The 27,970-nt window shown below is 45.5% G+C and overlaps 1 protein-coding gene across 1 annotated transcript in view; it reads right to left on the bottom strand.

Annotated features, from left to right (window-relative positions):
* LOC137308149 (cyclic nucleotide-gated channel beta-3-like) overlaps window positions 1–27,970 on the bottom strand; it is a 194,398-nt gene that overhangs the window by 50,224 nt on the left and 116,204 nt on the right. Inside the window, 2 exon segments of the mRNA XM_067977037.1 lie at window positions 8,917–9,035; window positions 24,918–25,001. Coding sequence (XP_067833138.1) covers window positions 8,917–9,035; window positions 24,918–25,001 — 203 coding nt within the window.

Here is a 27,970-nt window from a genome sequence, read left to right as displayed (position 1 = left end):
TCTCATACAATTAAGCACTTTCCAAATTGGACAGGGCATAATGGCAAGTCCTCAAAATTGCTAAAAAAAATCACTGGTTCTAAATTTACACCATGGGATACAGCATATGAACCTTTAACACGTCTATCTGAACTACTTTTCTATTTTAGAGGTGCTAATTCATCAAAAATGGTAGAGAAAAAATGAAATTATAAAACATTCACATGCTAGTATCCCATTGTATAATTTCAAGGCCGCTTGTTTTTAGTGAATAACTTGGTGAGTAAGAATTGCCTTACCCTTTACAAAAAAAACTTCAACGCGAACATTTTGGACTGTGCAAAAATTTCAAACAGCAGGCATAAAAGCTTCTTAACATTTACTTGATAGCAAAATGCACTCCATGAGATAATTAACTTGCAGGAGGTTTACTGATTTTAATGGAAAATATGGCCTAAATTTTCCAAGTATGCGCCAGTGGTGAGCCTGCCCCCCAGCGCATATTGAAAAGTTACAGGCTTGATGCCAACCATTTCCCATTCATTGAAATTAACCCACTGAATGCATAAATTAAAGCAAAATGGAATAATGTGAGATTTCACCTACTCTAGCACTAAACAGTCGTCAACTATTCTAACATTTTGGTAAGAAAATTAGCCATAACATTATGATTAAAAATGTAAATCTAAATAAATATTCATATTATTTACAGGTCTTTACATGCAGTATATAACATAACTCTCAATCTTGTCACTTGATGTTCTTTAATGATTTTCCAGAAACCCTGTTGAGTAATGACTATCCCTGCAGACTATCCCTGCATTAAGTATCTCTTTGTAATAGCGGACTGTCTTTCACTAATGACTGAGGTGTAAGTTCATATATGATCACGTGTTTAAACTGTATTGATTGAAACCAATGAAGATTTAATCATAAAAGTGGCTTTATGTTTGCCAGAACAGCTTAGGGTAGAAATTAAAATCATTTGCCAAATTGAACTCTTGAAAACAAAACAGGATTTTCTAATTTGTTTCATTTAGTTGGTTTTGAAAAAGGACTTTTGAATGCTGCAAACTTTTGTTTTTTTGTCATATTTGTGTCTATGTTTATTAAAGGGGTAGTGTTACCATGGTAAAGTGTCTTTATACATGGTTAGGGAGCAATGATGCAGGTAACGATGCAAAGACATCTGCTTTTACAAATTTATCTTTATGATCGTTTATCTTGTTGTGAAGTTCAACATGGTGGCTTTACAGCAAAGTATTTGAAATAGGCTGCCTCTCACTGAGCCATGAATTGAGTTGGTGGCAAAATTCCTTTATACTGTTAAGCAAGACAGAATGGCAAGCTAATTTTTAAAAAACTTGTACTTATACACATGTTATAAAAGCAGACATCTATCCACTTGTTGGTTCTTCTTGTTCTTGGCCAGCTTCTTATTTATTAAAATGGCTGGTCAGAGGTAACCTACAGACATATTGTTCAAGTCTTCCTCCCTGCACTCCCATCATGAATGGGACAGTGAACTGTAGGCAGCTGAATAACTGAAATCAAATGTTATAACTTCATTGCTTTGGTGGTGATAGTACTGGTGGGAGGTTGGATGGGGGGGTTGAAAGAGTTGGTAGTGGTGGGGTGGGAGGGGATGGGGGAGAGGAAATACCATAACCAATCATACATTCCCTAACTGCAGGTCAATGTTTTCTAGGTCTACTTACCAAGGACCCTCATCATGCACAGAATAAGGCCTGATATGGATATGATAAACTTGTGGTTATGGTACTGGACTAGTAACATGAAGGCCATGAGTTTAAATCTCACCATGGTAATTATAAAATTGAATTCAATAATCTGGAAATTGGAGTGCGCCTTTGGCTTTATGGTAGCCTTCCTGCCTTCGAGTGAGAAGGGTTGGGTTCGGGACAGACAGCCTGTTGAGTGGAGGCCGGAGCACCAACTCTTAATACAGGGTTGACATTTAGTGCATGTACTTGTGTCCCATGGGTGTGAGTGCCTCCCTCCCAACCCCCATCGTAAGGATAGGTGGGCTCTTAGCTTTGGTTATAGCCCACCTAGGAGAAGGTACTCCGAAGATATAAATCATGAGGAAGGCAACGAGAAACTACCTACAAATGCGTGGCTGGGGAGATGGTGCAGGGGGGAGGGCTTTAGATTCCTGGGGCATTGGGACCAGTTCTGGGGAAGGTGGGACCTGTATAAACCGGATGGGTTGCACCTCAACAGGGCCGGGACCAATATCCTCGCGGGGATGTTTGCTAGTGCGGTTCGGGAGGGTTTAAACTGGCCTGGCAGGGGGATGGGAACCTGAGCATAGATTCAGAAGGGAGAGAAGCAGAGCTGGAAAGGGAAGGCAGAAAATTAGTAAGGGAGTTTGGAAGGCAGAGGAAACAAAGGTTAGAAACTAGACACCAAAGGATTTGGCAGTGCTTAATGGTATATACCTCAATGCAAGGAGTATAGTGAATAAGGCAGATGAGGTAAGGGCACAGATAGATATGTGGAAGTACGATATCTTAGCTATTAATGAAATATGGCTTAAACAGGGGCAGGAATGGCAGCTCAACATTCCTGGTTACAGGTTTTCAGGCGAGATAGAGAGGGGGATAAAAAAGGAGGGGAGGTGGCAATATTGGTTAAAGAAACAATTACAGCTGTGAGGAGGGATGATATGTTAGAAGGATCATCAAATGAGGCCATATTGGTTGAGGTAAAGAACAAAAAAGGGGCAGTCACACTTCTGGGAGTGTACTATAGACCCCCAAACAGTCAGAGGGAGATAGAAGAGCAAATACGTCGGCAAATTTCTGAGAAGTGCAAAAACAATAGGGCAGTAATAGTAGGGAATTTCAACTACTCTAATATTAACTGGGACACAATCAGTGCAAAAGGTATAGAGGGCGCAGAATTCTTAAATTGCATTCAGGAGAACTTTTTTAGCCAGTACTTAGCAAGTTCAACAAGAGGGGTGGGGGGGGGGTGCAGTTCTGGATTTAGTTTTAGGGAACAAAGCTGGGCAGGTGGAAGGAATATCAGTGGGAAAGAATTTTGGTGGTGGTGATCATAATTCAGTTAGATTTAGCACAATTATGGAAAAGGACAAAGATAGAACAGGGGTAAAAGTTCTAAATTGGGGAAAGGCCAATTTTACTAAGCTGAGAAGTGATTTAGCAAAAGTGAACTGGAAACAGCTACTTGAAGGTAAATCAGTGTCAGAGCAGTGGGAGGCATTCAAGGGTGAAATTCAAGGGGCGCAGAGTAAGCATGTTCCCACAAAGAAAAAGGGTGGGACTGCCAAATCTAGAGCCCCTTGGATGACACGGAGCATACAGGGTAAGATAAAGCAAAAAAAGGAAGCTTATGTCAGGTACCGAGAGCTCAATACAGCAGAAAGCCTGGAGGAGTATAGAAAGTGCAGGGGTGAAATTAAAAAGGAAATTAAGAAAGCAAAGAGAGGGCATGAAAAAATACTGGCAAGTAAAATTAAGGAAAACCCAAAAATGTTTTATAAATACATTAAGAGCAAGAGGAGAACTAAAGAAAGAGTAGGGCCTATTAGAGACCAAAAAAGTAACCTATGTGTGGAGGTGGAAGATGTGAATATGGTTCTTAATAAATACTTTGTATCTGTCTTCACAAAGGAGGGGGACGATGCAGACATTGTAGTTAAGGAGGAGAAGGAGTGTGAAATATTGGATGGGATAAAAATAGTGAGAGAGGAAGTAGTAAGGGGCTTAGCATCTTTGAAAGTAGATAAATCGCCAGGCCTGGATGGAATGTATCCCAGGCTGTTAAGAGAAGCAAGGGAGGAAATAACGGAGGCTCTGACCATCATTTTCCGATCCTCCCTTGCTAAAGGCGTGGTGCCGGAGGATTGGAGGACGCTAACGTTGTACCATTGTTTAAAAAGGGAGAAAGAGATAGATCGAGTAATTATGGACCAGTCAGTCTAACCTCGGAGGTAGGCAAATTATTGGAATCAGTTCTGAGGGGCAGCATAAATCGTCATTTAGAAAGGCATGGGTTAATCAAGGATAGTCAGCATGGATTTGTTAAGGGAAGCTTGTGTCTGACTAACTTGATTGAATTTTTTGAGCAGATAACAAGGTGGCTTGATGCGGTAACGCGTTTGATGTAGTGTACAGGGATTTTAGCAAGGCTTTTGACAAGGTCCCACGTGGCAGATTGGTCAAAAAAGTAAAAGCCCATGGGTTCCAAGGGAAAGTGGCTAGTAGGATCTGTAATTGGCTCAGTGGCAGGAAGCAAAGGGTAATGGTCGACGGGTGTTTTTGCGACTGGAAGGCTGTTTCCAGTGGGGTTCCGCAAGGCTCAGTACTAGGTCCCTTGCTTTTTGTGGTATATATTAATGATTTGGACTTGAATGCAGGGGGTATGATTAAGAAGTTTGGAGATGATACAAAAATTGGCCATGTCGTTGATAGTGAGGAGGAAAGCTGTAGACTGCAAGAAGATATCAATGGACTGGTCAGGTGGGCAGAAAAGTGGCAAATGGAATTCAATCCAGAGAAGTGTGAGGTAATGCATTTGGGGAGGGCAAACAAGACAAGGGAGTACCCAATAAATGGGAGGATACTGAGAGGTGTAGAGGAACAAAGAGACCTTAGAGTGCATGTCCACAGATCCCTGAAGGTAGTAGGACAGGTAGATAAGGTGATTAAAAAGGCATACGGGATACTTTCCTTTATTAGCCGAGGCATAGAATATAAGATCAGGGAGTTTATGCTAGAACTGTAGAAAACATTGGTTAGGCCACAGCTTGAGAACCGAGTACAGTTCACCACATTACAGAAAAGATGTGATTGCACTAGAGAGAGTATAGAGGAGATTCATGAGGATGTTGCCAAGGCTGGAGAATTTTAGCTATGAGAAAAGATTGTATAAGCTGGGGTTGTTTTCTTTGGAACAAAGGAGGCTGAGGGGAGATTTAATTGAGGTATATAAAAGTATGACTGGTCTAGATAGAATGGAGAGAGACGACCTATTTCCTTTAGCAGAGGGGTCAGTGACCAGAGGAAATAGATTTAAAGTAGTTGGTAGAAGGATTATAGGGGAACTGAGGAGAAATTTTTTCACCCAGAGGGTGGTGGGGGTCTGAAACTCACTGCCTGAAAGGGTGGTAGAGGCAGAAACCCTCATCTCATTTAAAAAGTACATGGATGTGCACTTGAAGTGCCGTAACCTACAGGGCTACGGACCAAGCGCTGGGATTAAGCTGGATAGCTCTTTTTTGGCCGGCACGGACACGATGGGCCGAATGGCCTCCTTCTGTGCTCATAACTGTCTAGGATTCTATGATACCTCAGCTACTCTTCCCTGCTGGCTCAAGAGAATCTCAAGTATGTGAGACTTGAGCCAGAACCTGCCTCATGGCAGAACACAAAAGGAAACAATCTAGTAAATTGTGGGCTAGCACCAGAAAATGACCATGAAAGCTGCTGGATTGTCATAAAAACTCAATTGGTTCACTAATATCCCGAAGGGAAGGGAATCTACCACCTCTACCTGGTCTGGCCTACATGTGTATCCAGACCTACATTATGTGGTAGACTCTTAACAATTTGGGATGGATACTGACTTGCCAGTGTTGCCCACTTCCTAAGAATAAACAAGTGAAACATTTTAATCAAACCTACGTAAAGTAAAGGTTTGACATTTTGAGTTAGGAATTTTGGCCAAATGATCTCCAGCTCTCCTCTGCTGCTGTGGGAATGGAAGAAAGTGCAATCTCCTCCTATGCCGAATCGTATTTGCTCCTACAACAAACGTGAAAAGCACATTTGTGGAAAATATACCAATTCCTGCGGGAGTTGTATGATTTCTGCTTGAGATTAAAGAAATACCAGGTAACCTAAGCTCCTCCTTCGACACCTACTCAACGATGGAAGTCACAAATGCCCATTGAGGTCAGCAAATCAGGTGAAAATTGGTTCCATTTGGTCTACAGCAATCTCAAAGTTTCAGCATAATACCAAATATAATTTTGTCAAAACTTTTCTCATTTGCAAAATTCAATCACTGTAAATGCTGTACAGCAGGTATAGTAAATATGAATACAGTAATTGAATCTTACAAATATCTACTAAAGTCACAATCATACAATGTGAGCAACTTAACAGATGGAAATTCATAAATTTGTTGAGATTGGAGCCAGACACCATCAATTCTGACTTCAGACTTCACACCCACTCATTCATAAATATTTCGGAGCAGTGGCACAAATCAAATCAGTTACTAGAGCTGCAAGATATGCTTCGTATCTAATAGAGCTGGTGCCATTCTTAATAGACTGTGGTAAAGGGAAGTACCTTATAGACTATTCCAAAGATCTTTAATCTAAGTAAGGCCAGAGAAGATGTGCACTAATAATGCATTTGAATATAAAATTGTGCTCATTTACTATGATATAACTATATTCTCTTTAGACCAAAGCATATGTTTGAGTTGTTTTCCATAATGTATACAAAAATTGAATAATATGACATCAGTTCGGTTTTGAGAATGATATATTGATCTTGGAGGGGTTCAGCACAGATTTACCAGAATGATACTAGGGCTTAAAAGGGTTAAATTATGAGGACAGATTGCATAAACTTAGCTTGTATCCGCTTGAGTTTAGAATGTTGAAGGGTAATCTAATCGGTGTTTAAAATGATAAAGGGATTTGATAGGGCAGACACAAGGAAACTATTTCATCTGATGTAGAGAAGCCTCTACATGCTTAGTGTTTTGTTTCACATGTGCATGCATGTGTGTAATCCCTCTCTAAACCTCTGTGCCTGTCCACCTCCCTCTCATCCTTAAAACCCACCTCTATAGCCAAGCTTTTAGTCACCTCTCCTAATTTTGCTTTTTTTGGTTCAATGGCAATTCTTTTTGTCTGACCACGATTCTGTGAAGGACCTTGAGTCATTTTTCTATGTTAAAGATGCAATTTATTGTTGCTTACGTGATCATTACGATTACATGGCTTTTGGGTAGGGTAGGGAGTGCATATATTGTGATGCGCAAGGCATCGTGGTTGTGTGGGACAGGCTGGATGGACCATTGGGTTTTTCCTATCCATCATTGTTTGTATTCGTATGCTATTAGTAGAACCATGGAAAAGGTACAGCACAGAAGGAGGCCATTCGACCCATCGTGTCTGCGCCGGTTCTAATCCCACCTTCTAGCACCCGGTCCGTAGCCCTGCAGCTTACAGCACTTTAGGTGCAGGTGCAGTCTTTCTGCCCATGACAGAAATTGTTATTTTCTTTCCTACACCTGAATTTAAAAGCCAAAAGTTAAAGAAAATTCAACTAAAGACTTAAATTGACTTATGGGCATAAATAGAACTCTACACATTTCATATGAGTTGTACCCCATTCACGAGGGGGAGAAACAATTTTGAGTTATACTTTGAACAATTTTTAAAAAGTGATCAATCCTGTGGAAGAGGATTATCTTCACTAGCTTGTGTAGCAGAGCATAATTATATTTAGGCCTGGCTATGCATCTATTACTGAAACTGAAAATCTATTTGGCTCGTACATTGTACCACTGGAATCCTGTCAGCAGCTGGAAGTCATAATACCACAAGAGATAGGAGCAGGAGTAGGCCATTCGGCCCTTCGAGTCTGCTCCGCCATTTAATGAGATCATGGTTGATCTGATTTTTACCTCAACTCCACTTTCCCGCCTTTTCCCCATATCCTTTGACACTCTTGCTGATCAAAAATTTGTCTAACTCAGCCTTGAATGTATCCAATGACTCAGCCTCCACAGCTTTTTGGGGTAAAGAAATCTCAAAGGTTCAAAACCCTCTTGGAGAAGAAATTTCTACTCAATTCCGTCTTAAACAGGCAACCTCTTATTCTGAGACTATGCCCCCTAGTTTTAGATTCCCCCATGAGGGGTAACATCCTCTCAGCATCTACCCTATCGAGTCCCCGCAGAATCTTGTAAAGTCCTTTGTTGAATTGCCACATGGTACTGTCGGGCTAAACTACTTTTCAGCTTTATGAAGAGAGACTTGTTTAAAAATGATTATGATAAGAGACTGTACAGCTGGTACATTGATAGATCTCAATTCTTATCAAATGCTGCAGATAATAAGATATAATGGAACATTTACCAATTTCTCTAAAATTGTATTTGATCAGATATCCTTTAAATATTCAGTGGCACCTACCTACTATCAAATTGCCCTCAAGATGTAACCCATGAATTTTTAAAAATAAATTTACAGCAGGAATAATTGCCTAAACAGCAACTTCCCAATTTCCGTGTTTAACTGCGCATGTGCGCTCGCTGGAAGTTGCTGTTCAATTTGCACAGAACGGTGAATGCTGTTAGCTTCACCGTTATTTTTACAGCAAAATCCAGCCCCTTGATTCCCTGTCCCTTTTCCCACCTGTTAAAAATTCTGCCAAAGAGGTGGGGAAAATCCTAAAATATAAATGATGGAAAATACATATCCTCTGTCTTTTGCATTACCAAAACCATCAGAAAAAGGTGGGGATTTAAAAATTGTTTCAGTGCCATTCCCATGGCCCTGCAGATCTGCTTATGCTGTGGCAAGCAGCTTCAGGGAATTTCCTCTGTCCCACCCAAGATGGGCACAGTTACCTACCAGCAATATGTAAAGACCACTAACCCAGAATATTGGCCACAGCGAAGGAAACAACCAAGGGGCAGTTCTGCCCTGCCCCAAATTTGCCCCGAAAGACCCCCTGAAAATTCTGCACCAATATGTTCAAATTTCTTTGTTTTGATACTGTAAAATCTTCAAAAACATTTTTAAAAAACATTTCATGAACCATTTTGGGATGGCATAGCTTTCACATTATTTCTGATAGAATGTATTTATTTATTCATTTATTATTATTAATCAATTCAATCCCTAACCAGCTATAACATTACCTAATTTCTCCAAATACTGATCCAGCTTTCAGGGTAACCAGAACCGTTTTACCATCAGGTCCATCAAGCACTTGGACTTGTCCTGTCTTGATGATGTACATTTCCTTGCCTATTTCTCCCTGAAACACACAACATGGGATTGAGTCATTTAATATTGTCATAAGTATAGTGCCTCATGCTCTCTTGTGTTGGAGTCCTGAAATTATAGTTGGCTTAGCCTTGGCACCACAGTCTCTGAGTCAGAAGTATGTGGGTTCAAAGCCTATTTCAGGACCTGAGCACATAATGTAGGCTGATCTTAAGTGTGGTATTGAGAGTGCTGCATTGTCAGTGGTGTTGTGGCCCCATCTGCTTGTTCAGGCGCAAGTAAAAGATCCCATGGCACTTATTTGAAAAAGAACTGGGTATTCCACCGGTGTCTAGGCCAACATTTATCCCTCTTCTGATACCACCATAAATATAGATTTACCGATTATCTAACTCTGCTGTTTGTGAGACCTTGCTATGCACAAATTAGCTGCCATGTATGTCTACAAAAAGTGACTTCTAATACTTCAAAAAAGTAATTAGTTAGCCATGAAGCACTTTCATATTTGTATAAACATATAAATAGTAAAAAGGTAGTCAAAGGAAAAGTGGGACTGATGAGGGACAATAAAGGAGATCTTCTTGTGGAGGCAGAGGGTATGGCTGAGGTACTAAATGAATATTCCACATCCATCTTCACTAAAGAGGATGCTGCCATTGTAGCAGTAAAGCAGAGGTAGTAGTGATATTGGATAGGATAAAAATAGATAAAGACGAGGTACTTAAAAGATTGCCAGCACTCAAAGTAGAAAAGCCACCCAGTCCAAGTGGAATGAATCCTAGGTTTACTGAGGGAAGTAAGGGTGGAAATTGCAGAGGCTCTGGCCACAATCTTCCAATTCTCCTTAGATATGGGGATGGTGCCGGTGAACTGGAGGATTGCAAATGTTACATCCCTGTTCAAAAAAGGGGACAGCAATAAACCCGACAATTGCAGGCAAGTCAGCTTAACGTTGGTGGTGGGGAAACTTTAGGGACAATAATCCAGGACAAAATTAATTGGCACCTGGAAAAGTATGAGCTAATAAATGAAAGTCAGCATGGATTTGTTAAAGGAAAATCATGTTTGACTAACTTGATTGAGTTCTTTGATGAAGTAACGGAAAGGGTTGATGAGGGTGGCGCGGTTGATGTTGTGTATATGGACATTCAAAAGGTGTTTGATAAAGTATCACATAATAGACTTGTTAGCAAAAGCCCATGGGATGAAAGGGATGGTGGACATGAAATTGGCTAGCGAACAGAAAGCAGAGAGTAGTAATGAACGGTAGTTTTTCAGACTAAAGGGAAGTATACAGTGGTGTTCCCCAAGGGTCAGTATTAGGACCACAGCTCTTTCTGATATATATTAATAATGTGGACTTGGGTAAAGAGGGCATCATTTCTAAGTTTGCAGATGACATGAAACTTGGAAATGTAGTAAACAACGTGAAGGATAGTAACAGACTTCTGGAGGACATAAATAGGCTGGTGAAATAGGCAGACACATGGCAGATGAAATTTAATGCAGAGAAGTGTGAAATGATGCATTTTGGTTGGAAGAATGAGGAGAAGCAATATAAACTAAATAGTACAATTTTAAAGGGGGTGCAGGAACAGAGACACCTGGGGGTGTACGTACACAAATCTTTGAAGGTGGCGAGACTAGTTGAGAAGGCTGTTAAAAAATCATATGGGACCCATGGCTTTATTAATAGAATCAAAGAGTCATAGAATGGTTACAGTACAGAAGGAGGCCATTCGGCCCATCGAGCCTGTGCCGGCTCTTTATAAGAGCAATCCAGTTAGTCCCATTCCTCCACTCTTTCCCCATAGCCCTGCAAATTTTTTCCCTTCAAGTATTTATCCAATTCCTTTTTGAAAGCCACGAATGAATCTGCCACCACCACCCCCCAAGATTTTGACTACCTCTATCAAATCTCCTCTCAACCTTCTCTGCTCTAAGAAGAACAACCCCAGCTTCTCCAGTCTATCCACGTAACTGAAGTCCCTCTTCCCTGGAACCATTCCAGTAAATCTTTTCTGCACCCTCTCTAAAGTCTTCACATGCTTGCTGAATTGTTGTGTCCAGAATTCGACACAATACTTCCAGTTGTGGCTGAACCAGTGTTTTCTAAAGGTTCAACATAACTTCCTTGCTTTTGAACGCTATGCCTCTATGCATGAGCAATCCAGTTAGTCCCACTGCCCCGCCCTATCCCTGTAGTCCTGCACATTTTTTTATTTCAAGTACTTATTCAGTTCCCTTTTGAATGCCATGATTGAATCTGCCTCCACCACCCCCTCGGGCAGTACATTCCAGATCCTAACCACTCACTGTGTAAAAAAGTTTTTCCTCATGTCACCTTTGGTTCTTTTGCAAATCACTTTAAATCTATGCCCTCTGGTTCTTGACTCTTCCGCCAATGGGAATAGTTTCTATATATCTACTCTGCCTAGGCCCTTCATGATTTTGAATACCTCTATCAAATCTCCCTTGAACCTTCTCTGTTCCAAGAAGAACAATCCCAGCTTCTCCAGTCTATCAGGTAATTTAAGTCCCTCATCCCTGGAATCATTCTAGTAAATCTGCACCCTCTCTAAGGCCTTCATATCCTTCCTCAAGTGCGGTGCTCAGAACTGGACACAATACTCTAGTTGTGGCCGAACCAATGATTTATAAAGGTACATCATGACGTCCTAGCTTTTGTAATCTAGACCTCTATTTATAAAGCCCAGGATCCCGTATGCTTTTTTAACCGCTTTCTCAAACTGTCCTGCCACCTTCAATAATTTGTGCACATATACCCCCAGATCCATCTGTTCCTTTACCCTTTTTAGAATTGTGCCCTCTAGTTTATATTGCCTCTCCTCATTTTTCCTACCGAAATGCATCACCTCGCATTTTTCCACGTTAAACTTCATCTGCCAGGTGTCTGCCCATGCCATCAGCCTGTCTATATCCTCTTGAAGTCTATCGCTATCCTCCTTACTGTTCACTACCCTTCCAAATTTTGTGTCATCTGCAAATTTTTAAATTGTGCCCTGTACTCCCAAGTCCAAGTCATTAATATATATCAAGAAAAGCAGTGGTCCCAGTACCGACCCCTGGGGATCACCACTGTACTCCAGTCCGAAAAGCAACTGTTCATCACTACTCCTGTCATTTAGCCAATTCTGTATCCATGTTGCTATTACCCCCTTTATTCCATGGGCTGCAATCTTAATAGCAAGCCTACCATGTGGCACTTTATCAAACACTTGACCCACTTCATTCCCCAGAATTAGATCAGCAATGCCTCCTTCCTCTTTAGCCGGAAACATACTGATCACACTTTTGAACACACTTCAGAAATTCCTCCTCCTCTTTTCCCTTTACACTATTACTATCCCAGTCTATATTAGGATAGTTGAAGTCCCCCATAGCTCTTGCAGCTCTCTGTAAATTCCCTGCAAATTTGTTCCTCTATGTACTTCTCACTAGTTGGTGGCCTATAGAATACACCCAGTTCTGTATTAGCGCCTCTATTGTTTCTTAACTCTAACCAAATTGATTCTGTCCTTGACCCCTCAAGGACATAGGGCTCGAATTTAGCAGGCCTGCGGGTTCCCAGCGGGTGGTCCTCCGGGAGCGTGGAAAACGCGGACGGCTAATCGTGTGCGTCCCCCATGCGATCGCGGGATAATTGAACCGATTAAGCCCTGCTTCCGGGTTCTCCGTTCCCCAGCTGCGTGCCGGCCGGCTGCGCATGCGCAGTACCGTCGACGCGATGTAGGAGCTCCACTTAAAGGGGCAGTCTCCCAAAGCCCCTCCTGCTGCAATCATTAGGTTGCTGACGATGGCTCAGCCAAGGGGAAAGGCTGCGCCCCGTTTTTCCGACCTAGCGCTGCAGCTGATGCTGGAGGGCGTGAGGAGGAGGAGGGACACGCTCTTCCCGGAGGATGGACGCAAGTTCCCTGCCGCCGCCACCAGGAAGGCATGGGCAGAGGTGGCGTCGGAGGTGAGCAGCAGGGGCAACTCCCCAAGGACTTGGGAGCAGTGCCGCAAGCGCTTCAATGACCTGACTAGGTCTGGCAAGGTGAGTACACCAACGCACCCTCCCACAGCCCGTCCCCACCACCACGCCAAACAGATCACAACCCCTCCTGCACAGCCACCACTGCGCTCCATCAGCAATCCTCACAGCCACTCATTCACCATCCTCGCCGTGCACGCAAGTACCCACTGTCCCTGACCCCACCCGAACACTACCACACACCCCAATCCCCATGCAATGGGATGGGCACGTGGCACACGCATCCTCCCATCCATCTGCGCCACGCTCAACCCACCCACACTGATGCTCGATGCGTCTCACGATGCAATACGCACCCACTCACACATCTGTGTTTTGCCTTCACAGGAGAAGAGGAGCAAGAACAATCGCGAAAGGGCACGCACCGGAGGTGGCCCGCCGCAAGTGGTGGAGCTCACCGACGCCGAGGTGGAGGCGCTCGACCTCGCCCGCACGCGACATTGCCTGTCGGTGGCTGATGGCGAGTGTGTCGCTGCCGAAACGGCCGGTAAGGGAAAGCTGACACTCAACACCCATGATCGCGAGTGACCGTATCATCACCTGCCATCAGGCGCACTGTCAAGTTGGTCCACATGCCTCATAGTGCCCTCTGTTCTCTTGCAGGGCCGTCTGTGTGTGAAGCGATCGAGGAGGGCGATTCCTCAGAGGACATGGCGGTCTCTGAGGGTGCATCGTCACATCAGAGCCAACCATCCACCAGCGCAGAGACACGCACCTCGGTGGGTCCCCCTCGCCAACTAGTTGGGGTAGCACTTGGTGAGTCACCGCACACGAGTGAGCATGAGCAGACCCTGGTGGCAGGGGCAGCCGCGGAGGGTCCGCGACGGAGGGAGCACTCATCTCCAGGCTCTGCTCAGCCGGACCCAGATGCTGAACCCAGGGGGCCACCAGTGAAAAGGAGAGTTGTCGAGGGGCACCAGCTAATTGCTGAGGTACTGGGAGAGGTGCCGCGCGCATTGTCCACAATAGCGCAGGCGATGGAGGAGTCCAACTCCTGCATGCGGGCATTGGTGGCGCAGGCACAGGAGGGTACCGGCGACACAGTGTCGCGGGTAGGTGCGGGACTGTCTGCGGTGGAGGACAGGCTGGCCTCCCTCGAGCGTCACGCACAGCTCCAGATCGAGTCCTTGCAGGCCCTGACAACGTCTGTACGGATTCAGGGTGAGCAACATTCCGCCGCCATCAACAGGCTGACGGATACACTAGGGGTGGCCTTGCAAGGCCTCACACATGCAATCCAAACTGCCGTCCAGCAGGGTGGAAGGGGTGATGTGGGCCGAGGCCACGAGAGGGATGATGGTGACCGGGGACATGGAAGCGGGGACGCTTCTCAAGGTGCCCCCACGTCCCACCCGTCGCCCACCTCTCAACCAGTACCCGCAATGGTGCCTCCTCTCCAGGTGGCTGAGTCTGCCCCTGCCCCGGTGCAGGAGGAGCAGTCTGTGGAGGTGCCCTCACGGGCACCGAAACCCAGGGGCCGTCCGCCAAAAGCATCTACCTGGTCAAGGCGAGAATACGAGCAACCTGCCACTACCTCTGCTGGAGCCACAGGGGTAGCACCACGTAGGGGTACCCGGAAAAGAAATGCAAAGGCGTTATAATCACAAAGGGAATACACCAGGGTGTCTATTAATTTGTACATTTTTTTTTATATCATGTCACATTGGAGATATTAAATACTCTATTCTCACCACTCCTGCCACCTCTTGTCCATTCTTCCGCGGCCTGTGCAATAGGTGCGTTCCGTGGAGGCCATCATGACGGCGAACACCTGCTGCCGCCCATTGGGCACACTGCTGTGGGTGCAGGAGTACTGGCAACAGTCTTCAGCGGAGGGGGCTGGTATGGCCGCTCGCATGTGCAGGTGAGGAGATGCGAGCGCCTCGCACTGTCTGACTCTAGGAGAACCGTTGACGTATGAGTGCCTCCCTGGCCCGGCGACCATCCTGGTGAGTCGTGGTTCGGCGCATGGGTCGTCCACTATCCTCTGGCGCGTCCTCCTCCTCCGCCTCCTCCTCCTCCTCCTCCTCCTCGCCCTCGCCGTCCTCAATGTGGGTGGCGGGTGTGGATGGGGCCTCCTCCAGCGGCACCCCTCTCTGTTGTGCCATGTTGTGCAGGGCACAGCAGACAACCATGATTCGTCCCACTCTGAATGGTGTGTATTGCAGCGCTCCCCCAGAACGATCAAGGCACCTGAAGCGCATCTTGAGCAGCCCTATGGTCTGCTCAATTGTAGACCTGGTAGCAGTGTGGCTGTCATTGTACCGACGCTCCGGCTCGGTGATGGGGTTCCTCAGAGGTGTCATGAGCCACGTGTGTAGGGGATACCCCTTGTCACCGAGGAGCCAGCCGTTGCCGGCGTTGGGTGCCTGCAGGATGGGCGGGACGGCGGACTCCCTGAGGACGAAGGCATCGTGGCAGCTGCCGGGGTATCTGGCGCACACGTGTAGGAATCTCTGGCGGTGGTCACAGATGAGCTGGGCGTTCATGGAGTGATACCCCTTCCTGTTGATGAACAGCCCTGGCTCATGCGGAGGTGCCCGTATTGCGATGTGGGTGCAGTTGATTACACCCTGCACCCGTGGGAAGCCGGCCATGGCATGGAATCCAACCGCCCTCTCCATCTGGCTGCGCTCGTCCATGGCGAAGTTGATGTAGTGCGAGGCCCTGCGGAACAACCCATCGGTGACCTGCCTTATGCACTTGTGTGCAGAGGACTGACAGACCCCGGTGATGTCCCCGGTGGCACCCTGGAAGGAACCGGATGCGAAGAAGTTGAGGGCAGTGGTGACTTTGACGGCGACAGGTAAGAAGATGCTGCTTGGTCCATCAGGGAACAGCTCGTCGTTAAGGAGGCTGCAGATGTTGGCGACTACCTGGCGATTGACTCTGAGCCGACGTATGCACTGCTCCTCGGAGAGGTCCATGAAGCTGAGCCTCGCTCTGTACACCCTGTGCAGAGGGTAGTGCCTCCTGCGACGCATCTCTCTCTGCGGTTGCCCTCCCTCCTGCTGTGCAGGTGGGTGTGCCACCGCACCGTGTTGGGGGACCCCACGTCTCCGAGGCGGACGGCGTGGACTGCGAGGCTGCTGGGGCTGGTCATGCTGTTCGTCCTCCGACGATGTCAACGCACCACCCATCTGGCAGGTGTTGGTCTGAGGGGTTGTGCAGGGTAGGTGGGTGGTTCCTCGGACTGGGGCTGCGGTTTTGTGTCGGTCTGTCCTCTGGCTTGGCGGGGGGTGGTGGGGGGCAGGGGTTGCCCTATGTGACGCGGTGGCCTCCTGCGTGGGTGAGGGCTCTCCCCCGTGGAGTGCACCTTGGCACCTGCCACAGGCTGCTGGCTGCAACACGCCTGGTTGAGGAGGGACTGTTTCCCCCAGTGTGTGAAACTCACTGCCTTGAACCTAAAATCCCACACTTCCTCTTTTGACAGCTGCTTCAGCTCATTAAATGACCACAACAAGCAAGGTAAGTACACTCAAGTGGAACCCCGCTGGCTTTAATTGCCTGCGGGATTCCCACCAGCGGGGCTTGCGCGCGCAGCCCCGCACGTCAGCGCGGTACCCGGAAGTGGCCGGGATTTCGTCGCGATCCGGTCACGTGACCGGATATCGGGATTTTCGGGGCCACCCCGCTGGGAACCCGCCGCAAACACGACGCCAAAAACGAGCCCATAGACTCTCTCCAGCACTGCAAGATTCTCCTTAATCAATATTCCACGCCCCCTCCTTTCCTTCCTTCTCTATCTTTCCTGAAGAACTTGTATCCTGGAATATTCAGTACCCAATCCTGCCCTTTTAGGAGCCAGGTCTCCGTTATCGCCACTACATCAGATTCCTATGTGGCTATTTGTGCCTGCAGCTTACCAACCTTATTTACCATGCTTCATGCGTTTACATACATTCACTGTAAACCTATCTTAGACCTTCTCGTATTCTCTCTTAGTCTGATCCCACCTGATATTGTACTATTTCTTACTCTAGTGCTATCTGTCTCTCCCAATCCTTTGTGTATCTTGGTTCTCCTTTCTAATGCTAACTCTGGTGCCCACCCCCCTGCCAAATTAGTTTAAATTCTCCCCCATAGCACTAGTGAACCTCCCCGCGAGGATATTGGTCCCAGCTCTGTTGAGGTGCAACCTGTCCGCCTTGAACAGGTCCCTCCTGCTCCAGAACTGGTTCCAATGCCCCTCCCTCTTGCACCATTACTCTAGCCATGCATTAACCTGCCTTATCTTTGACTTTCTGTACTCACGAGCACGTGGCACTTGGAGTAATCCAGAGATTACTACCTTTGAGGTCCAGCTTTTTAACTTCCTCCCTAGCTCCTGAAACTCTGACCGCAGGACCTCCTCCCTTTTCTTTCCTATGTCATTGGTACCCGAATGGACCGTGACTTCTGACTGTTCCCCTTCCCCCTGCAGGATGTTCTGCACCTTCTCCGTGATGTTCTTTACCCTGGCACCAGGGAGGCAACGCACCATGCGGGACTCACATCGGCAGTCACAGAAATGCCTGTCTGTCCCCTTGATTATCGAATCCCCTTTGACTACTGCATTTCTACACTTCACTGTGCCCCCCATGCAGACCTTTGCCGCACGGTGCCACACTCACAACTGCATCCCTGTGAGGTGTCATCACCCTCGCTAGTATTCAATGCTAAATACTGGTTTGATAGTGTCACACACCCAGAAGATTCCTGCACTATCTGCCTCTTCCTACCCTTTTGGATGGCCACCCACTTGCTATCCTGAGTTCTCTGTGGCTGCGGGGTGACCACCTCCTGGAACGTACGATCCAGGAAACCTTCAGCCTCCTTTATGCCCTGCAGTGACTCCAGCTGCCCCTCAAGCTCAGAAACCCTCAGCTTGAGTTCGAGCAACTGGCGTCCTGAAGTTCCCACATAGTGCAGGAATTGTAGGCAATAGAGGCATAGAGTACAAAAGCAAGGAGGTTATGCTAAACCTTTATAAAACACTGGTTAGGCCTCAGCTGGAATATTGTGTTCAATTCTGGGCACCACACTTTAGGAAGAATGTCAAGGCCTTAGAGAGGGTGCAGAAGAGATTTACTAGAATGGTACCAGGGATGAGGGACTTCAGTTATGTGGAGAGACTGGAGAAGCTGGGGTTGTTCTCCTTAGAACAGAGGTTAAATGGAGATTTGATAGAGGTATTCAAGATCATGAACGGTTTTGATAGAGTAAATAAGGAGAAACTGTTTCCAATGGCAGAAGGGTCAGAGGACGCAGATTTAAGGTGATCAGTAAAAGAGCCAGAGGCAACATGAGGAAACATTTTTTTTATACAGCAAGTTGTAATGGTCTGGAATGCACTGCCTGAAAGGGTGGTGGAAGCAGATTCAATTGTAACTTTCTTTCTTTTTTTCAAAAGGAATTGGATAAATACGTGAAGGGAAAATAAAATTACAAGGCTATGGGGGAAGAGCAAAGGAATGGGACTAATTGGAAAGCTCTTTCAAAGAGCCGGCACAGGCACGATGGGCCAAAAGGCCTCCTCCTGTGTTGTACCTACTATGATATGATATTTCTTGGAAATGTGAAAAGTGCTATATAAATGCAAGTTCCTTATTTCTCTACATCCACCAAGTATCCTGAATTACCAATAAAAAGATTATAAAAGCACAAGAACATATGCAGAGACATAAAACATTTTGTTCATCTGTCCCAAATTTCAAAGTATTGTCTCTGTATATAGGTGGTTAGAGGCACAACCAGCTTTGTGTATGAGTTTATGTTAATAGTATTGCTCTATACAAATGTAAAACTAAAGCTGGGGAATGTCGAAGAGGCACACGGTTTTGGAATTTCTGGTTTTCAAAAGGCAGCTTTTCATTTTGACTTGCATTCAGTGTTCATGTGCTAATTAAGCCTGAAGGCTATATTTGAATAATGGGAACAACTCCCAGCTGTGGGTTATTCAACCGGAAATGGAACAGTTAGAAGAACCATTAGGCCATTACGATGTATTCCAGGCAACGCAAAGGCTAATGGATAATTTAAGGCTACAGCTTGTGAGCAGATAATTTAAAGCTACAGCTTGTGAGACAGACAGACTGACTGAACCATGAAAAGTGTCAGAATCAGGTTGGTCCTGGATGAAATAGAACTGAAATTTACAGGCTGTTGCTAAAGAGACTCATTACATTCACAGCAATCAGGAGCAGAGTGCAGTTTTAAAAGATCAAGCCGTTTACCACTGTTATTGTGCACAAGCTTGTGCTATTATGTATGTGCCCAGTTGTTTAATTTCTATAAATAAACCTCATTAGTTACTTTGAAATCTGAGCCCAGCTTGAGTGCTGTGTGTTAATAATATCCTCTTCAGGAGTGACTCGGAGAGAAATTAAATGCAGCAGTAGTTAGGTCCCAAAGGGACTCTGAATGGCTGACATGGAGAGGAGAGGGAGGCAGACAGTTAATACAGATGGGAGAAGCAGAAACCTGTTGCTGCTTACAGATGAACTGGCAGCACTGGAGAAAGCGAGAAATCTGGAAGACCTGATGGCCTCCATCCTAGGGTTTTAAAAGAGGTGACTGCAGAGATAATGGATGCATTTGTTTTGATCTTCCAGAATTCCCTAGATTGGAGAACAGTCCCCATGGATTGGAAGGTAGCAAATGTAACCCCGCTATTCAAGAAAGGAGGGAAAGATAAAACAGGGAACTATAAGCCAGTTAGCTTGATATCAGAGTCGGGAAAATGCTGGAATCTCTTATTAAGGACATGGTAACAGGGCACTTAGAAAATCATAATATGATTAGCAGAGTCAACATGGTTTTATGAAAGGGAAATCATGTTTGACAAATCTATTAAGAGTTTTTTGAGGGTGTAACTAGCAGGGTAGATAAAGGGGAACCAGTGGATGTAGTATATTTGTATTTTCAAAAGGCATTTGATAAGATGCCACACAAGAGGTTGTTACATAAGATTAAGTCTCATGGGATTGGGAGTAACATATTATCATGGATAGAGAATTGGTTAACGGACACAAAATAGAGAGTAGGAATAAACGGGTAATTTTTGGGTTGGCAGGTTGTAACTAGTGGGGTGCTACAAGGATCAGTGCTTGGGCCTTAGTTATTTAGAATCTATATTAATGACTTAGATGAAGGGACCAAGTGTAATGTATCCACGTTTGCTGGTGATACAAAGCTAGGTGGGAAAGTAAGCTATGAGGAGGATGCAAAGAGTCTGCAAAGGGATATCAACAGGTTAAGTGAATGGGCAAGAAGGTGGTAGATGGAGTATAATGTGGGGAAATATGAGGTTATTCACTTTGGTAGGAAAAATAGAAAAACAGAATACTTTTCTTAAAAGGTGAGACACTAAGAAATATTGGTAGTCAGAGGGATTTGGGTGTGCTTGTTCATGAATCATAGAAAGTTAACATGCAGGTACAGCAAGGAATTAGAAAGGCAAATGGCATGTTGGCCTTTATTGCAAGGGGGTTGGAGTATAAGAGTAAGGAGGTCTTGCTGCAATTATATAGGGCTCTGGTGAGACCGCACCTGGAGTACTGTGTATAGTTTTGGTCTCCTTACTGAAGGAAGGATATATTTGCCTTGGAGGGGGTGCAACAAAGGTTCACTAGATTGATTCCTGGGATGAGAGGGTTGTCCTTTGAGGAGAGGTTGAGTAGAATGGGCCTATATTCTCAGGAGTTTAGAAAAATGAGAGGTGATCTCATTGAAACAGTGATCTCATAGAGGGCTTGACAGGGCAGATGCAGAGAGGCTTTATCCCCTGTCTAGAGAGTCTAGAACTGAGGGTCATATTCTCAAGATAAGGGGTCAGCCATTTAGGACCGAGATGAGGAAATATGTCTTCACTCAGAGGGTTGAGAATCTTTGGAATTCTCTACTCCAGAGGGCTGTGGATGCTCAGTCATTGAATATATTGAAGACTGAAATCGATAGATTTTTGGACACTAAGGGAATCAAGGGATATGGGGATAGAACGGGAAAGTGGAGTTGAGGTAGAAGATCAGCCATGATCTTATTAAGTGGCAGAGCAGGCTCGAGGGGCTGTATGGCCTACTCCTGCTCCTATTTCTTATGTTCTTATCTTCACACCCTTTCTCTCTCACTCACCAGCTTAGAGAAATCGATCTGGGCTTTGTAGATAGTTCTGATGAGGGTTTTTCACTGAGTGAGACTCAAAACATAAGGGTGTCAGAGGTGAAAATGGGATCTGACATTGGGGAGCGGAGGTACTGAGATAGGCTTGAAACAGATGGCAGGGTTCAAGGTGGAGTCCAATGCTATCCTCGGTGCCAATATCAGAAGAATTCAATACAACGCAGCACAACCTGGAGCAAGTGGTGGCACGAGTAACATCTGCACCCATTCCCACTGACAGAGAGGCCTCCCAGACCAGATAGTGCATTCAACATGGATGCTTTGATCGCTGGTCTTCGAGCCTTGAGGGATTGTCTGGGGAAAATGATGGCAACTTGCTTCCCAGAGATTCGAGATACCATCTTTCATGGTCTGCCGGACCTAACTGATACCATCAGGTCTGTCCTCTCGTGGTTCAGTGGGCACTTAGATCCAGGACTCAGTAAAAGTGGCGTGGCTGGAATCTGCCTCCATGATGCTGTGCTCTCTCCTGGTGACAGCTCCTGTGACTTTCCAGCTAGTGTCCTCAGCTGTCTGCTCACGTAGGTGTCGGGACCATCCTGTCCACACACCTCCAGTGGAAATGCAGCTTGCTGAAGAGTCCTTCCAGGATTCAGAAGCCCTAAAACAAAGTCCACCTCATTTCAAAATGGTTCATTAGGGTTAGGGTTAGGGTTAGGATACCATCTATGGATTTTTTAATATAAAATAGATAAGTAGTTACAAACAATTAAGGGGGAATGGTCCAATGTGTGGCAGGGGTATTTCAATGTGGATAAGTAGTGTTATGCATTTGGGTCTGCAAAATTCCAGGCAGGGGCATACAATGCATGTGTACTTGCTAAAGGTTAAACAGCAGAAGAGGGACCTGGGGTCGTAGTTAATAAATCATTGAAGGTTCAGAAGCAGTGTGATAAGGACATTGGGGAAACAAATAGGCTTTTAGGTTGTATTCCTAGGCCAATACATTCAAAACTAAAATTAAGCTGTATAAGGCCCTGGTATAACCACATTTGGAGTAATTTGTCCAATTTTTGTCCACACACGTGGCAGGTTTATCAAGGCTCTAGAGAAGGTACAGAGGAGGGCAACCAAAATAATACCAGGGCCTCAATTTTAACTTGGAACCATGAAGGGAGCGGGGGGAGGAAACCCGGAAGTATGGATTTCCCGGATGTCGTGCAGAATTTAACTGCAGGACATCTTTTGCATTTTCTGAGCAGGTTTCCCACATGACAGCCAGCCAGATCAACAGGATGGTTGCCTGTTGGACGGGAAAACAGCTGGGGAGCGGATGCCAGGTAAGTCTGACATCGTGGGGGCGGGGGTGGGCAGTCGGTTATTGGAAGGTGTGGCCGGACATCACCGTGGTGGGGGGGGGGAATGTGGCGGTGGAGGCAGACGTCGCGGGGGGTTCAGACATCGGGGGAGGGTCTGGAGATTTCGGGGCGGAGGGGAGTGCAGAGGCTGGAGACATCGGGGAGGTGTCAGTCAATCGCGAGGGGTGGTCAGCCGATCGTGGGAGTCCGATCGCGACAGATAAGCTTGTTGGGCCTGGAAGAAACACTCCTGCTCCTCCTGGCCCACAAGCAGTGCAATAAAGGCACTTACCTAATGATCCGGCGGTTCTCGCCTCCTTTTACCTGGCGAGAATCACAAACGCTATGAATTCTAGCCTCCATGAGTTAAAAATAAAATTGCTGTTAAAATGGAAGCACGCAGCCTCCTTAAAAGATTTTACTGGCCGACCCACCTCCTGAGAGCGGGTTGGTCGCCCGCCTCCCTTAAAACCGGAAGTGGGCGGGTAGAGTTTGACAATTTTACAATTTTTACTTTCCCACCCACTCTCAAGCCAGCCAACCTTCGGGATTAAAATCCCTCCCCCCCTCAAGTCTTTGGGCTCCTAGTTTGATGAGTTGGAGCTATTTTAATTATCGAATTAATTTAATTAGAGAAGCACAGTCTTAGAGTAGATATGATTGAGGTTTTTAAAACGATGAAGGGATTAGATTCAGTTCAGGTGGATAGGTTATTTGAGAGGAATAGGAGAACTAGACAGCAGGCATACAAAATACATAGAAAAAGTGTTAGGCTAGATGTTAGGAAGTATTTATTTTCACAGAGTTATTGTTCACCGTGACAACTCTGCTGTGATTATGGGTTTTCCTCAGTCTTTCAAAAGGAGGCTAAGTTGCAGGGTATTTGGAAGCAGTGAGATTCCTGAGTTACAAGTCTACCAGAGCCTTCCTTGATTGCCTTGGGGAATCCCCAGACTTTTTCCTAAGTTGGCCACAGTTTTTTTTGTCTCTCCTAAGAGATTGTGTGATTGGGGAGTGGGTCAAGTTCTACATAAGATGCCTCCTTCCAACCAGCAGTTTGAAAATGTAAAAAGGGAAGACTGAAAGACCCTTATAAATATAAATTTAGCAACATTTAGGATTATGGGACTGTTCAGTAGAATACTTCCATTAAAGGGGCTCTCTCTCTATATGAGAAACTAGCAAATCTGAAAGAAAGACTTACATTTATATAGGGCCTTTCACAACCTCAGGACATCCCACAGCACTTTACAAGCAATTAAGTACTTTTGAAGTGTAGTCACTGTTGTAATGTAGGAAACTTGGCAGCCGTTTTGCACACATCAAGCTTCCACTAACAGCAATGAAATAAATGATCAGATTATCTGTTTTAGGTGTTGGTTGAGTTATGAATGTTGGCTAGAACACTGGGAGAACTCCCCTACTTTTCTTTGAATAGTGCAGTGGGATCTTATACATCCACCTGAGAGGTCTGATGTCTCATCTGAAAGGCGGCACATACTAACAGTGCAGCAAACCCTCAGCACTATACCGAAGCAGTAGCCTAGATAATGTGCTCAAGCCTCTGGATTGGGACTTGAACCCACAACCTTTTGATTCAAAGGTGAGAGTGCTACAACTGAGCCACAGCTGACACTGTTTTGTTTGTTTGTTTGCAAACACATGGCATGAGAATATAAATGTCATTAAAATGCATCATTACATGTGATGTTATGATTGAAATGATACATGGCTCTTCTGCCTTCCTGTACCAAAGAAAGGTTTGCTGTAGGAGTTTTTGGACAAACCACTGTAATTCAGCTTTTATCAACTGTTTTATCGTAATTATCAACAGGCAAGGAAACATTTTTCTCTAAAAAGAGAACATAACAAGTTAAATTACTAAAAATATAAGTCCAGACTTCAGACATGAAAGGTGAGCACAGCTTCCATTCACAGGTCTGGGAGTGAAAATAGCTAATGAGAATAAAAATGAGATAAACAAAAAGATCTATTTTACATTATAAATAATAATAAATAGAAAGAAGGGTTTGAAGACTTGATTTATTTTTGCTGCCTGTGAAATTCTATATCAAGTCCACTTTTCTAGTGAAGTATAATTATGGTTTACAATGATTATCTGCATTATTAGTGAAAGCTTCTGACAGTCTTTGCATTTCTATAATTCATGCCTAGAATGTAATCAAATTCTCAAGTTTCTACAATTACATATAATTATCAAACATTTTTGTAATGTGAGTCTCAAGCCTTACTGTTTTTCATAGATATTTATAATTTGACTTCAGTGCTAATTCTGAACATGAGTGCCACCCATGAGTGAATTATAAGTCCAACTGAATTTAATTAGGCACATTTGGGTGCAATTAATTTACTTCATGAACAGGAGAAAAATGAAGATTACCTTCTTACATACAAAATCACCAGGCAAATATACAATTGACTTCAGCCTGAGCAGCATATCATATATCATCCGTTTGTCACACTCCTGGAGAGACATGGCAGTACAATATTGATTAATGTCAAATAAGATAAACATTTTAGTGGCTTTTAGACAGCACTAAATCTACAAATACCCAGAAAGTACAGTCAAATGTACAGTTTACTGAATTATGGAGAGAACTGTAGGGTTGCTACCAATAATTCCTCCCATCCCTATGCTGTTCCTACCAGATGTGAGTGATGCCTAGATTGCATGATTTACTAAAGTGATATTGATATGGGAGTTACTAATTATGCCACAGTGAAACCTGGGGCTCGATTTTAGAAGGGCAGCGGGATGGCAGCGGAGTGGAGGGGGGGGGGGGGGTCAATGGGCGCGCGGCAAACCCGACTAATGAAGACTTACCGTTCCCCATGTGATCGTTACTTAATTGGTGCCCCTTAACCTTGTTTCCGGGTTTGCCGTCTGAAAGCTGCGCAGTGGGTGGACGGGGCACCCACATGACGGGCTGTCAGCTGGAGCATTTGGATTTAAACGGCCATTGCTCCAATAGATTTTGCTGAAGCAAAGAGCCAGAAGATCCAATGGAGCAGAACAGGAACAAGGCTGCTCCAAGATTCAGCGATGCCTCACTTCAGCTGCTACTGGCCAGGGTGAGGAGGAGGACAGGAGGAAGTGACCTCCTCTGCCACCAAGAAGGCCCGGCTCGAGGTGGCAGAGGAGGTCACCATCAGCAGCAACATATCCCGCACCTGGGTCCAGTGCAGAAAGCGTATCAATGACCTAATTAGGTCAGCAAAAGTGAGTACACTTATTAATTCTCCTGCATTCTGTGTCGCACATCATCCCCACAAACCCCACCCCCCCAACTCACTCTGCGCTGCCAAGACTACTCCATCACATCACTCCTCACACCCACTTAAGGCTCATCCTCAACTTACCTGCACTTCCTCACCTCCCCATTAGTCATCCCACCACTACCACTCACCCCAATCCTGATCCAATGTGATGACTCTGTCTGATACTCACCCTCTGATGCACCTCTTTCACGGTCAGCCTCACCCAAAGCAATGCATTAATTGGTTGGCCACTTCACCATCACTCACTCACGCATCTGTACTTTCTCCCCTTCTAGAAGAGAGCGCAAAATGCACGGGAGAGGGAGAGGGCGAGGACTGGAGGGGGGTGGGGGGGTCACAACAAATAGTGGTCCTTGCAGACGCGGAGGAGGAGGTCCTGCAGATCAGCCGCACCCTCGAGTGCCTGTTTGTCGGGGACACCGAGACTGGCATCCCACAAACGTCTGGTGTCACAACTTTAACATTCATGGTTAGTAAGTTTGCAGATGACACCAAGATTGGTGGCATTGTGGACAGTGAAGAAGGTTATCTAGGATTGCAACGGGATCTTGATAAATTGGGCCAGTGGGCCGATGAATGGCAGATGGAGTTTAATTTAGATAAATGTGAGGTGATGCATTTTGGTAGATCGAATCGGGCCAGGACCTACTCCGTTAATGGTAGGGCGTTGGGGAGAGTTATAGAACAAAGAGATCTGGGAGTACAGATTCATAGCTCCTTGAAAGTGGAGTCACAGGTGGATAGGGTGGTGAAGAAGGCATTCAGCATGCTTGGTTTCATTGGTCAGAACATTGAATGCAGGAGTTGGGATGTCTTGTTGAAGTTGTACAGGGCATTGGTGAGGCCACACTTGGAGTACTGTGTACAGTTCTGGTCACCCTATTATAGAAAGGATATTATTAAACTAGAAAGAGTGCAGAAAAGATTTACTAGGATGCTACCGGGACTTGATGGTTTGACTTACAGGGAGAGGTTAGACAGACTGGGACTTTTTTCCCTGGAGAGTAGGAGGTTAAGGGGTGATCTTATAGAAGTCTATAAAATAATGAGGGGCATAGATAAGGTCGATAGTCAAAATCTTTTCCCAAAGGTAGGGGAGTCTATAACGAGGGGGCATAGATTTAAGGTGAGAGGGGAGAGATACAAAAGGGTCCAGAGGGGCAATTTTTTCACTCAAAGGGTGGTGAGTGTCTGGAACGAGCTGCCAGAGGCAGTAGTAGAGGCGGGTACAATTTTGTCTTTTAAAAAGCATTTGGACAGTTACATGGGTAAGATGGGTATAGAGGGATATGGGCCAAGTGCAGGCAATTGGGACTAGCTTAGTGGTATAAACTGGGCGACATGGACATTTTGTTTCCATGTTGTAACTTCTATGATTCTATGATTACACAACATGAATTGATGTTAACAATGATTGGCACGTTGAACACCTCAGTATGCTCATCGTAACATGACACATCTGTGATGATGCTTAATATTGCCTTCCATTCCCTTCCAGGCCCTTCAACGACCGCAGTGATGGCGGAGGGCAATTCCTCAGAGGATTTGCTGGCCTCTGAGGGCGCACAGTCACATCTTAGCGAGCGGTCCACCAGCGCAGATACTCACACCTTGGTGGGTCCCAGTAGTCAGTCAGTTGGGTTGGCACCTGGTGAGTCACCACACACAAGTGAGCACGAGCAGACACTGGTGACAGGAGCAGCTGTGGAGAGTCCGCATCGGTGGGCGCACTCCTCTCCAGGTTCTGCTCAGCTGGTCGCAGATGCTGAACCCCGGGGGCCATCCTTTAAAAGAAGAATGATCGAGGGACAGCAGCACATTTGCGAGGAACTGGAACAGGTGCCACGCACACTCTCCAAATAGCCCAGAGGATGGAGGAGTCCAACTCCTGCATTAGTGGAATGGTGGCACAGGTGCGGGAGGGAATCTTTGAGATAGTGTCGCAGGGAGGTGAGCAACTGTCTGAAAGAATGTCGCATGTAACTGCTAGAATGTCCGAGATACTGTCGCAGGTAAGTGCAGAAATGTCCAAGATAGTGTTGCAGGTAAATGTGGGAATGTCTGCGATGGAGATAAAACTAGTCTCCTATGAGCTTCAAGCATGGCTCACAAATGAATCCATTCAGGGCCTGACAACGGCCGTTTGGACTCACA

The sequence above is a fragment of the Heptranchias perlo genome, chromosome 3, assembly GCF_035084215.1.
Source record: "Heptranchias perlo isolate sHepPer1 chromosome 3, sHepPer1.hap1, whole genome shotgun sequence".
In the NCBI taxonomy this organism is placed as follows: Eukaryota; Metazoa; Chordata; class Chondrichthyes; order Hexanchiformes; family Hexanchidae; genus Heptranchias; species Heptranchias perlo.
Note: the sequence above shows the minus strand (reverse complement) of the source record. Positions and strands in the feature narration are given on the sequence as shown.